The sequence below is a fragment of the Ovis canadensis genome, chromosome 1, assembly GCF_042477335.2.
Source record: "Ovis canadensis isolate MfBH-ARS-UI-01 breed Bighorn chromosome 1, ARS-UI_OviCan_v2, whole genome shotgun sequence".
In the NCBI taxonomy this organism is placed as follows: Eukaryota; Metazoa; Chordata; class Mammalia; order Artiodactyla; family Bovidae; genus Ovis; species Ovis canadensis.
Genome location: NC_091245.1, coordinates 11421659 through 11435076, shown reverse-complemented (window position 1 = coordinate 11435076; position 13418 = coordinate 11421659). Strand labels below are relative to the sequence as shown.

General features: G+C 42.9%; 1 protein-coding gene across 2 annotated transcripts in view; it reads right to left on the bottom strand.

Moving 5' to 3' along the window:
* The window catches only part of AGO4 (argonaute RISC component 4), a 38504-nt gene extending 25708 nt beyond the window's left edge, over positions 1–12796 (bottom strand). The window contains exons 1-3 of one of the 2 annotated variants that reach the window (XM_069545904.1): positions 12511–12796; positions 6403–6568; positions 601–721 (exon numbers count right to left, since the gene is read on the bottom strand). In XM_069545904.1, the coding sequence (XP_069402005.1) occupies positions 601–721; positions 6403–6568; positions 12511–12529 (306 nt within the window). In that variant the 5' untranslated portion in view covers positions 12530–12796. Of the gene's footprint in view, positions 1–600; positions 722–6402; positions 6569–12510 lie in introns of those variants that run through there. The other variant, XM_069545992.1, reaches the window with a different exon arrangement.
* Between the last annotated feature and the right edge of the window lie 622 nt (positions 12797–13418).

Below are 13418 nucleotides of genomic sequence, written 5' to 3'. Positions count from 1 at the left end.
CCGGATGCCATGATCTTCATTTTCTGAATGTTGAACTTTAAGCCAACTTTTTCACTCTCCTCTTTCACTTTCATCAAGAGGCTCTTTAGTTCTTCTTCGCTTTCTGCCATAAGGGTGGTGTCATCTGCAAATCTGAGGTTATTGATATTTCTCCCAGCAATCTTGATTCCAGCTTGTGCTTCTTCCAGCCCAGCGTTTCTCATGATGTACTCTGCATATAAGTTAAATAAGTAGGGTGACAATATACAGCCTTGACATACTCCTTTCCCGATTTGGAACCAGTCTGTTATTCTATGTCTAGGTTCTAACTGTTGCTTCTTGACCTGTATACAGATTTTTCAGGAGGCAGGTCAGGTGGTCTGGTATTCCCATCTCTTGAAGAATTTTCCACAGTTTATGGAAATAATCAACCTAAATTCTAACAGTCAATTATTGATTAATTTAAAAACAAGAGAATATGTACAGAATAACAAATCTATCATCACCATGAGAAATAGCTTTAAGAATTGAATTATCATTAGAAAGGGAAACATCTTTGCCCTATGTAATTACTACTAAATGACCTAAGTTTAATAAATGTTTCTTGCTGTTAACACTTACCCTATCCCGTCCAATTGGCAGTGGATGTGCTGTGTACATGTTTCTTTTGCCATCATAGCCAGGCTGCCGATCACCAAATATTTGCATCTTGAAGTGCCGCACCATTGTATCTACTACCTCCCTTAACAGTAATGGAGACAGTGGAGGTTAGCTCTGAGAAATGGTGGTGAACAGGAAACTGTCACTATAACTTAATTATCTAAATTCAGGTCAAAACTTCTTGGAGGACCTCCCTGGTAGTCCAACAGTTAAGACTTCCTGGAGAAGTCTTGAGACTTGGGTTCCTGGAGAACCCAACCCAGAGGGTATGGGTTCGATTCCTAGTTGGGGAGCTAAGATGCCAGCAATACTGTAACAAAGTCAATAAAGAGTTTAAAAATGGCTCAGAGCAAAAAAAGAAAAAGATGACCCAGGCCAGTTCTGCCTGGAATATGAGGATCAAAATTCTTTGGAAAAAGCAAGAGTTAAAGTTACAGATTCAAGTAATTCAAAGAAAACAAAACAAAACAGCAAGTGAACAAAAGCAATCACAGGATGACAACAAAAAAGGAGGGAATAAAAGGAAAGAGAAGAAAATTTGCAGCACCTTCTCAAATTCTTGCTTTCGAAAATCCTCTCTTATGATAAGTAGAACTTTATAAGAGTAGCCTATCTTAGGTATCTAAATTTGGCATGTTCATAACTGAACGATTATAAGTTTGTTATCAAATATGCATCCTTATGCAAGTACACTGGTTTTGGAAAAGAGAGTGGGCAGACATCTGAGGATCAATAAATCTAAGATGCATCATAGTCAACAGACTAAGGCAACTCCTTTGACTAATGCTAGTAATTTATTATTCTGCCCCGTTGTTCAGTCACTCAGTCATGTCCGACTCTTTGCGAACCCATGACTGCAGCACACTAGGCTTCCCTGTCCTTTTCTATCTCCTGCAGCTTGCTCAAACTCATGTCCATTGAGTCGGTGATGCCATCCAACCATCTCATCCTCTGTCGTCCCCTTCTCCTCCTGCCCTCAATCATTCCCAGCATCAGGGTCTTTTCCAATGAGCTGGCTCTTTGCATCAGGTGGCCAAAGTAGTGGAGCTTCAGCTTGAGTCCTTCTAATGTCATATTATATGCCAAACTGCTTCCAAGTAGTATAAAGAAGGAGCATCATAAAATCTCCTCCTCGCATAAAATATCCCCATTCCATTACTAGTGTAGTTCCTTTCTTTTTAGAATGAAAGCCTTTCTCTCAACCAAACATGAACAGTGTTTTGTCATATACACCAGATCACACTGTCTGCAGGATCTAAGATGAATGCAGATGTGGGGAAACTAGAATCTACTGTTTAAGATGGATAGAATTGAATCTGTGAGACTCTGGAATGCTAAAGTCAATGAAAAATCAGGTGCTATGTCTCACCAACATTAGTGAGCCCATGTGTGTGAACTGTATCTTAAAAGTCAAAATAAATCACAATAGCTAAGGCACTGGGGCTTCCCTAGTGGCTTAGCAGTAAAGAACCCACCTGCCAATGCAAGAGACACAGGTTAGATCACTGGGATGGAGAAGATGCCCTGCAGAAGGAAATGGCAACCCTCTCCAGTATTCTCGCCTGGGACATCCCACGGACAGAGGAGCCTGGTAGGCTACAGTCTGTGTGGTCACTAAGAATCTGACACAACTTAGCAACTAAACAACAACACACAAAAAGCTAAGGCATTAACACTATCACAAATGAAATCCGTGGGAAAGTCACATGTTTTCAAACTAAGTCATGCAATTGCAAAAAACTGATGGAGAAATAGAGTTTCATACATTCCCAGTTATAAAAAGTTGACTTAAGAATAGTATATTTTCAGACTAAGAAGGCAATTTCTTATCTTACATTCTTAAAATATAACCATAAAATTTTACAGTAAGAAAACATACTTTCACCTCTATTCTCACTTAATCTTCACAACAACCTGTGAGACAAGCAGCGCAATAATTTTTCTCAAAGAGAAAAAAATAAAAATTCATAATGGCAAGTAAGTTGCCCCTGGTCACACAAGGATTAAATGGCAGAGTTGTGCGACCTTGGACAAGTTACTTACTCTCTCATATCTATTTCTTCATTTGTAGGGTTTTACAATCATAAAACCCACCACAAAAACCATCATATTAAGTGAATAAGTACACACAGACTATTTAGAACAGTGCTTGTCATGCAATAAGCCTACTCCTTGCAGGACATTTGGTCCTGTCCAAAACATCCATGAAACATTTGGTCCACACCAAGAGGGCCTTGATATTTAGCTCTGTCCGAAACAAAAATCTGGCATGGGCTGAATATGTTCACAGACGTTTTGAACAGGACCAAATTTCAGGGACCTTTTGACATGGACCAAATATCTGATGGATGTTTTGGACGAGACTATATGGCTGCGGGACTTCCCTGGTGGTCCAGTGGCTAAGACTTAGCGTTCCCAAAGCAGGGGGCCTGGGTTCAATCCGTGGTCAGGGAACTAGATTCCACGTTCACAATTAAGAGTTTGCACAACTAAGAGTGAGCCTGCTGCAATGAAGATCTCACATGCCACAATTACGACCCGGTGCAGCCAAATAAATAAATAAAAATAAGTGTTTTTTTAAAGGGGGGCTTCCCTGGTGGCTCAGTTGGTAAAGAATCTGCCTGCAATGTGGGAGACCTGGGTTTGATCCCTGGGCCAGGGAAGATCCCCTGGAGAAGGAAATGGCAACCCTCTCCAGTACCCTTGCCTGGAGAATTCTATGGACAGAGGAGCCTGACAGGCTACAGTCCATGGGGTCACAAAAGAGTTGGACACAACAAGTTGGTGATGGACAGGCGTGCTGCAATTCATGGGGTCGCAAAGAGTCGGACACGACTGAGCGCCTGAACTGAGCAACTAACACAAACATTTTTTTTTAAAAAGGATTTTCTTTAAAAAAAAAAAAGACTAAATGGCTGCTAACCAGCCTATTTACTCTGGTATGCTCAAGGATATAACTCCAGGAATCTTCATTTCTCTTGAATCATCAAAATTTTCCACTCTACTGAATTATTCTCTTAAGCATAAAAATACCTATAATTTCTCTCATCTTAAAAACACTGAAATTTGACCCTTCCTCCTCATCTGAGCAGTCCATTTCTCTGCTTACCACTGCGTCAATCTCTTAACAAAGTTGTCTCTAACTGCTCCTCTCCATTCTCTCTTCAATCTTCTCTCATGAGGCTTTTTCTCCTTCAAAAGTACTCTTATCAAGGTCCCCAGTGAGCCCCACATTGCAAAATTCAATGCTCCTTGAACATTAGATGATCAATTCTTTCAGCTTAAAATAGGTTCTTCCCTTGCCTCCTCACTCTGCCCTGGTGTTCTTTCATCCCAGTGGCCTCTCTCCATGCCACCAGTCTCCTTGCTGATTCTTCCTCATCTCCCCAGTTTGCAGGCACTGTTACCTCAAGACTCAATCTGGGAGTCTCACTTTCTTTAACCACACTCACTTCCTACATGATCTCACCCAGTCTCATGGTTTTACAATCAATATACTGATGACTCTCAAATGTCTGTCTCCAGCCTATAACCTGGCCCCTGAGCCCAACCTCATGTATTCAACTTCCTGCCTGAGGTCTCCACTGGGATGTCTAGCAGACATCTCAATCATAGCATTTCAAAAACTACAGCTCTCCTGACCTGCCACCCCTGTTGCCTCTCCCACAGTTTTCTCCATTTCGATACATGGTAACTCCATCTTTCCCTCTGCTCAGGACAAAAACCCTGGAATCAGCCATGATTCATTTCTTTCATACCTCACCTTTAATCCATCAACAGATCTTGCTGACACCACCTTTAAAATATTTGTAGACTCTGACCGCTTCTTATCAGTAGCTCTTTTACAACCCAGGTTCAAGTCACCATCCCTTTTCACTTGAATCATTACAAGAGCTTCCTAATTGATTTCTCGGCTTTTCAGCCTTAACTGCCAGGCTTCATCTTCAACACAGCAGCCAGAACGATCCATTCAAAATCTAAGTTAGTCATATCAAATGTCTACTCAAAACCCATCTAATCCGAGTAAGCACTAAAGTCCTAGGACGACCTACAAGACTGCTTGATAAGGCCCTTAGGAGTTTCTCCATCACTCTCCCCCTCACTTACTCCAACAATACAGGCTTTATCTGCTATTCCTTGAATACACCATGCAAGCTGCTACCTCTGCCTGGGGTTCTCTTCAAGGAGCTATCCTTCACCTCTTCCAGGTTTCTCCTCAAATGTCACTTTCCAGTGAGACTTTCCTTAACTACACTATTATAACACACACACACACATACACGTATTATGTGTATATTACATGTATATATAATATGCACACACATATATACACACATGCACGCATGCACACATCTTACATAATATATGTGCAACACATATACATGCTTACTCGCTCAGTCATGTCCAACTCTTTGAGACCCCATGGACTGTACCCTGCCAGGCTACTCTGTCCATGGGGATTCTCCAGGCAAGAATACTGGAGTAGGTTGCCATGCCTGCCTCCAGGGGATCTTCCTCACCCAGGTATTGAACCCAGGTCTCCCGCATTGCAGGTAGATTCTTTACCGTCTTAAGAGATACATATTTACAATATACATATATACCATATGCATGTATCTATACATACACACACACACATAAAATCAATGGTCCATCCTCAATCTGTATCTTCCATCCTTGTTTTATTTTTCTTCATAGAAGTTATCATCAACTAGCAAATAATATGTTTTGTTTATTCATTTATTTTTGGACTCTTCCCCCATTATAGCATAAGTTCCTCAAGGGTAGGAACTTTTGCCTGTTTTTTCATGTTATATTCCCAGAACACAGAACAATGCCTGACACACAATGAGCACTATATGTTGAATGCATCAATATTAGCCATTACCATCACTTCTATTACCATGGGTTTCATTATACAACAGTCAAACAATTAAAGGCTTACATGAGACTGAACTATACCAGAAAGCCAAAAAATTGATCTACAATGAGAAAAAAATCGAGCCACAAAAAAAATTTCACTTGACAGTAAAAGTATTCTTGAAAAGGCAAGAACTATAATATTAATGACTGAATATCAGTGAAGAAACAGAGACAAGGAAAGTGAGTGATCTCAGCACACTAGAAGAAGATCTGTTATAGGGCTATATCTTCACCCTTGGTAAATTCCAGTCGTGCCCGACTCTTAGCGACCCCATGGACTGCAGCCTACCAGGCTCCTCCATCCATGGGATTTTCCAGGCAAGAATACTGGAGTGGGGTGCCATTGCCTTCTCCGTTATACAGACCACAATACTTAAATCATCCTATGTAGACCCCTCTTGGATAATGCTAGAATTAAACAGAGCTTCTCTCTGAGTTTAATTTCTTCAATACCCCAAGATGATTCTTCTGTCTTTACACTGACATTTTTCTCATGTCCGATACCAACAATTAATAATAAAATTTGAATTTCCAGATAGTTCTATTTTCCATAGATTTCAAGGGTTTCATCTATTTCTTTTAAATTTCTGCTACCTTTGGACAGTGAAAGAGGGACCATTCTTCATTCATTATTTACTGACTGAAGGATGATGTAGCCAGTACTCTGCTAGCATCTCTGAAGGAGAACCAAGTATGAGATAGCATATCTGCTATCAAGAAACTCACCATCTTAGAGAAAAACAAAGCCTACAATGTTAAAAGAGTTTAGAGAACAAGATGATTCATAATAAATAAACCATGTGTATTTAAATACATATAGAAGTCTATTCCTTTCCTTACCTGTTGACTCTACGAGGCCGTTTTTCTGGTTTAATATCCACATCATAGTGATATACATCTATTTTGGGAATCTGAACCTGAAAATGGTTGGCTAACAGTCGAATTGGTTTTCCGACAGTTCCAAGGCCAGGACGACGAGGGGGCTGAAACAGGCTGGCTGGAGGTCCTGGAGAGATTGAAAGATTATTTGATGTGCTATTGTTTGTGAAGGATAATATTCCCTTCATGATGATAATGATGATAGCTACAGTTGGGAATTCCCTGGCAGTCCAGTGGTTAGGACTCTGCACTGTCAATGCCAAAGGACCCAGGTTCAGTCCCTGGTCAGGGAACTAAATTCCCACAAGCTGTGCAGCCTAGCCAAAACAAAACAAATACAGCTACAGTTATTGCGATCTTATCATTCGCTGAACATACTCCGATATAAAAAGTTATGTCAAAAGCTTTTTGGCCTAATATTCTCTAGATTTCTAATATTTTTTCCATGCTGCTGTTATTTTGAATATGGGGAATGTTAACAGCAGATACAATATCATGAACTCTCAGATGCACTCTACTGTCTAAAACCTTTTATCAGTATCCGTAGATCTACAGCCAGGCTTACAAAATTGTATGCATTTTAAAATAAAATCATCTCTAAACTCTGGAGGCCATCATCAGTTCAGGCTGGAGATGATCCATTAATCCTCCACAAATTAGCTTGATTATTACAGTTTTGTACAGCTGTCAAAGATTAAATAGCAGCTATCTTTATCAATTTAATTGCTAATTTAGAAAGTGAAACAATACCAATGAGGCTAGACTTTCTTCCTTAGAACCTGATATTTTAAAAATCTGGACAATCTGATATTTCCTGACCATAAGATTTAGTTTATTTCTTCAATAAACATTTATTCACTTATCCCATGTCTAAGCTGTACTTTAGATTCAAGAAAAAGATAGAACCCCTGCCTTCAAGGAACTGACAGTCTAGACCAGCAGTTCTCAACCTGGGGGAGCTTTTGTCCCCCAGTAAACATTTGCCAAATTATATGGAGACCTTCTTGGTTGTCACAAATTGGGGGGTGATATTGACAGTGCACACAACAGCCCCCCACAATATATAAGTATTCAGTCCAAAGTATCGAATAGTACTGAGGCTGAGAAACCCTGGTCTAGATAGAGCAGTGATTCCAAATTATCCTATTGATGGTTTACAAGATATTCTATAAAACAGAAAGGTTTCCATAAGCTAAAAAAAACCCTGCATATTCTCTTCCCTTCTTAAAACTCCAATATATATATTATCACATTAAATTTTCTAACAAGTCATGTAATAAATAAGCTTGTTTAACTCATCATTTACCTGACTTATTTTTCCTCAGAACACACACACATGCACACACACACTAACTTTTTCTCTGTTTTTGAAATCAAACATCTATCAATAGTGAGTAAATTAGGGTTTAAGGAAACAGTCTGGGAAATATCTGTCTACAGAAAACCACCTTATTCCTTTCTGATGATATTGTCAAATAGACACTGGTCCAAAAAATAAACATTTTTTCTACTATGAATAGGTGTTGAGTAAAGTGAGCTGTATTTACAAAGGAAAGTCACAACAGGTTCTCTTGTTGCAATGGTATTTCACCAAGAACAAAGACAATTCACCAAGGAGAGAACACTTTGAAGTAAGAAGCTGTTCTGGTCCAATATCACTTAGGAAAATCAGAGCAAACACTTCAATGAAATTTGTGTTGACAGATCACCACACACTAATTCCTAAAATATTGAAAATCTTTTCGCGTATTAAATTCATTGTTCATTCTTCCCCTGAATTATACTTGTCCTTCAAAACTCTGATCAAGTGCAACCTCCTTGAAAAGCTTTTCCAGACTCTCCTAGGCTAGAGTATGCATCTTCTGTGTCCCCAAGATCTTTTGCATAGGGAACACGTAGGACAAGTATCTAGAAACAACTTGTTAAATTACTGTTTCCTTCACTAGACTGTAAACTCTTAGAAGAAATAGACTTCCAGTTCAAAGTTATCTTAAAACCTAATTCAATGATGAGCACATTGTAGGAATTCAATAAATGCTGAACTGAACAGTACTAATAATCTCTGTAGCAGTTTCAGATAGAAACTAAACAGAAATCTAGTCATTTCTAAAATTAAAGAATTGATCATTTTTCATTAAAACAAAAGCACATAATTTATACTAAAAAATATTTCTTGGAGTTGAGTTCCATTTCTGGTGAACAAGGGGATCTATTCTGGGTGTGATAAGGCATTTATAAACAATGTAAGAAGTAGATAATAAATAACATCACAGGTGACAGGTATACTGAATTCACCCAACTAAATCATACAGATAAGTCAGCCTTGCATATTCCAAGATACACTTGAGCAATCACTGTATCACAAATCCAGCTTTATGATAGACATTTGCAAACAAAAATCTGGATCAAATGAGTTGCCCAAGGACATATGACTTCGATTTTAAATCACGACTAGAATCTAGGTCTCCTAACTCTCAGTTCAGGGCTTTTTCTGCTTCAGTATATTTCACAATCCCATGGCATCTATACCTATCAGAAGTACTTGATGCTCTTTAAAGAGACAAAGGCAGAGTAAACGAAGGAAAGGGATTAAGAAGCTGAGAAAAGCAAATAGTGGGTTTCTTTTCCATGGCAAGAGAGAAAAGTTAGAAAGTGAGTGATCATTCCTTTCAATAAGTTTAGAAGATTTATTTAGAAAAATATATTCTAAACTTTTCCATCCCCAAAGCTGGTTTCTTTGAATTTATCAAGCAACTTCAGAAGAAATAAAAGTCTGGAACTAAACTGCCTGGGTTTCAACCCTGGTTTTACCACTCCCTAACTGCATGACCCAGGGCCAGTTTCTTAGCCAATTAGTTTCCTTATCTATAAAATGGAAGAGTTTTGATAATAATAGCACCTATCTCTTACGGCTATTGTGAGGCTCTCATGAGGTGATATATATGAAAGGCTTGATGTGCCATGCTGCATGGACTGTCGCCTGCCAGGTTCCTCTGTCCATGGGATTCTCCAGGCAAGAATACTGGAGGGGGCTGCCACGCCCTCCTCTGGGGATCTTCAACCCAGCATCGAAGAACCCACATCTCTTTAGGCTCCTGCATTGGCAGATGGGTTCTTTACCCCGAGCACCACATGGGAAGCCCAAAAGGCTTAACGCGGTGCCTTATAATGGTAAGCACTCGATACGTGTTAGCTATTATGATCACACTTGTATATAAACATTACAGTTATTTCGCAAAGGTCCTCCTGTTGGGAGCATCTCGGGAACTCAGTGACAAAGTCTGAGAATTACATCTTCCAAAAAGGTAACAACTATGACTCAATGCAGACTGGATGAAGTCAGCTTAACAGAAGAGGAGGGCATTAGACTAGGAGTCAGGTGATTCAGACTCATCCTCATCATTTAGCCCTGAGCCCTCGATATAGTCACTTATGCTCTCTGAACCTCATCTGTAAAATGGGGATAATACCTTCCTTACCTACCTCACAGAGGATCAAATGAACTAACAGCTAAGAAAGCACTTTCCAAACTGTAGAGCACTGTAAAAAATAAATGTTAGCACATTGGTAAAGAATCCACCTGCCAATGCAGGAGACGTGAGAAATGTGGTTCAACTGCACACTGGGTTCAATCCCTGGGTGGGGAAGATCCCCCGAAGTAGGAAATGGCAACCCATTTCGGTATCTTTGTCGCAAGAATTCCATGGACAGTCCATGGTGTTGCAGAGTCGGATCAAGTGAGCACGCATGCACTATTAATATGACAATGTTAGTTACTCATCATGTCCGACTCTTTTGTGACCCCATGGACTGTAGCCCGCCAGGCTCCTCTGTCCACGGGATTCTCCAGGAAAGAATACTGGAGTGGGTTGCCATTTCATCCTCCAGGGGATCTTCCCAACCCAGGGATCAAACATGGGTCTCCTGCATTGCAGGCAGATTCTTTACCACCGAGGCACCAGGGAAGCCCTACTATTAATATAAACAAAATAAATGGTAATCTAATCTAAAACTTCCTAGTTGTTGTTAGAAATTGAAACTGAGTGAGACAGAGCAGAGCAAGACTAAACATGCCTCAGTGATTGTTCAAGTGAGGAGGGAACAGCGCAATAGATCTATGCGCTTCAACAAAGAAGCAAGAAAGCTTCTCCAGGTTCTTGGCCTGAATGAAATATCCCACAAGACTAGCAACTCCCTTTGCTCTGATTCTATGCTCAACAAGCAGCTTCTTGTTATTTATTGGGTTTCCAAGGTACTGTGACACCAAAAATGGAGTTTGCTAGACAGCAGGCAAGAAAACATTCCAACCAACAGAAAAGATCTGTGTTGGCTCTGTCAGTAGTATCATGTAAATGTGGTTAGTGAGACTTAATTTTCCATAATTCTGGGTGAATTGATAAGCCCTCAAACCCGCAAAAGCTAAAAAAAAAAAAAAAAAAAAAGTCCCTGGGATGTTCCTAACACCACCAGATTGATCTTTTCTGTGAAATTTAGTTTGTATACAGTTACAAAGCCTCTTTCAATATCAGCTCATAAAGCCAACAGTTGATTCAATTATGACCTACTAACAGGGAGGGAAGAAACATTTGTTGAGTATTTTCAATGCATTACTATCTACAACAAGACTTCTCACATACTTTACCTTATTTCACTCTCACAGCAATCTTGCAGGACATAATTATTACTACCCTCATTTTATAGATGAGGAAATGAAAGTTTAAAGGAATTAAATAATTTGCCCAAGGTTATACAACTATTAAATTACTAGATTGGATTTGAACAGAAGTCTGTTACATTCCTAAAGACCAGATCCTGCTTTTAGCTGGGGGATGTAGCTGAAGTAACCCAGTATAATACTCACACTGAGATTTATCAAATAATATTAATGTGACAAAACCAATTTATTTTTAAGAGGCATATGAAATTTTACTATGAAGTCCTTTAAAAAATACTCTAAGTAGCAAATAAAGGTGGAGTTGGATCATTCAGCCATGTAAACAAGTTTTAGGTAAACACACCTTCAAAGTTTCCAAACCCAAATGGTAGACTGAGTTTTCTATGCACTAAAAAAATGAAATGCTCTACAACTAAGTCAACTATGTAGATAAGGCATAATATTAAAGTTAATTCTAACACAGACCCCCTAAACCCTGACCTACATTAGAAACGGGATTCCAAGTGGGAGCGCCAGATTTCAACCTGCAGGGCATTTGTTACAACCTGGAATGGTTCTAGTTTGGGCAAAGTTGGGGAGATAACCAGAGGCCATTCATAACGATGAGGAATTACAGTTTCCAAAGCACTTTCTCCTTCATTTGATCCTCACAACTACTTCTAACCCAATTAGAAGATACTCAGGGCATTAAAGCTTGAGCTGGAGTCGCCGGTGGGTAACTCGCCTGTCACGGAGGCGCTAGGACAGACCACTGCGGGTCTGCAGCGGAGAATGACAGGTAGACACAGGCATAGGAACATATTCCTCGAGACTTCAGGGCCTTTGAGAAAGGGTGGGCACTTTGCCCCTTGCCTTCAGGGCAAAGGAGAAGTGTTTAGGGGAAGTTCTTCTTCCTTATCTGACGGCTCTGGACTGTCTGCCAGCGCAAAGAAAAATAGGGGTGCGGCCCCAAGCCAAAATATCCCTGGTGGTGGAGTCCTTCCCGGTCCGGTCCGGGCCAGGCCCCCGCTGCGTACCTGGCACAGTCGTTCTTCTGTGACCCAGTCTAGCCTCGCCTCCACCCTGGAGCACAAACCACCTCCCTGAGGTTGGGTCAGCTCTCCCCTCTACCTAGGGACGTGGGTCACCTTCCCGGGCCTCCCCCTCCTTAGACCTAGAGAACTGGCTCATCTTTCCAGGCTGGGGCGCGGAACCCGTCCCCCCGCCGCCCGCCTCCCGAGGCCGGGGTCAGCTCCCTCCGCCTCGTGCAGTGAGGCACGGCCCCGTTCCCCCAGGCCTGACGGCCCAACCCAGGTACGCACGAGCCGATCCAGGCCACCGGGAGCCGCCAGCCCTCCCGCCCACCCGGGCTTCCCGGGGTCCGGTCCGGGTCCCGGCTCGAGCGCGCTCCTCACCCGGTCCCAGCGCTTCCATGGCGGCGGCGGGGGCCGCCTCGCCCCGGTCCCCGGCGCCTCCCGCTCCGGGCCCCGCCGCCGCCGCCGCCGCCGCGTAACGCTTGATCTCCGGAATATTGGCGCTCGGGGTGCGCCGCGAAGACGCGGGCACTGGGCAAGGGGCGGCGGCGGCGCCCGGGCCGGGGACAGGGACCCGGCTCCCGAGGCTCTTCCGGCCTCAGCGACAACAAAAACAATCCCCGCCGCAGCCGCGGCTGCCAGCGGGAGCGGGAGCGGGAGCCAGCGCGCGCGCCCGCCGGGCGGGGAGGGGGCACGGGGCGCGGGGCGCGCGCCGCCCGGGGTCCCGGCTCGCGGAGGGGGCGTGCGCGGCCCGGGAAGCCGGGTCCACCCAGCCCGGCGTGGGGCAGGGGCGGGGTGGGGAGGGCGCGGGCGCGCGCCCGAGGAGGGCAGAGCCCCGAGGACTTGTCGGGGGCGCGCGCGCCCGCCCGCACAGCCTTGTGGCCCCGGGCGGCCTTCTCCCGCGGGGTTCCGGGGGTGCCTACGCACTATCCACCCAGACTCTCCCAACACCCGGTGGCCGGAGAAAGGTCGCCATTCCAGACTCCGCTGATCAGGACACAGCTCTGCACTTCCGTCGGTGGAAAGTGCCTTGAGATTCACGTCGGACACCTCTCCTCCTTCCTCCCACCTCGGACCACTTCTGTCTCCTCTTTCTCCTCTGTCCTGGGACTGAGAACACCGGGGTCACACGGACGCAGCATTTCCCTTCCATATCTTCGTCCAAGAGTGTACTTCTAGGTGCCCTTCCCGACCCTTGTAGCCGAAAGTACCACCGGAATGGACTATGATAATGATGCATTCTCTCGTTGACTATGCCCTCTGCTCAGCAAGTCACCAGTCACTTCAGA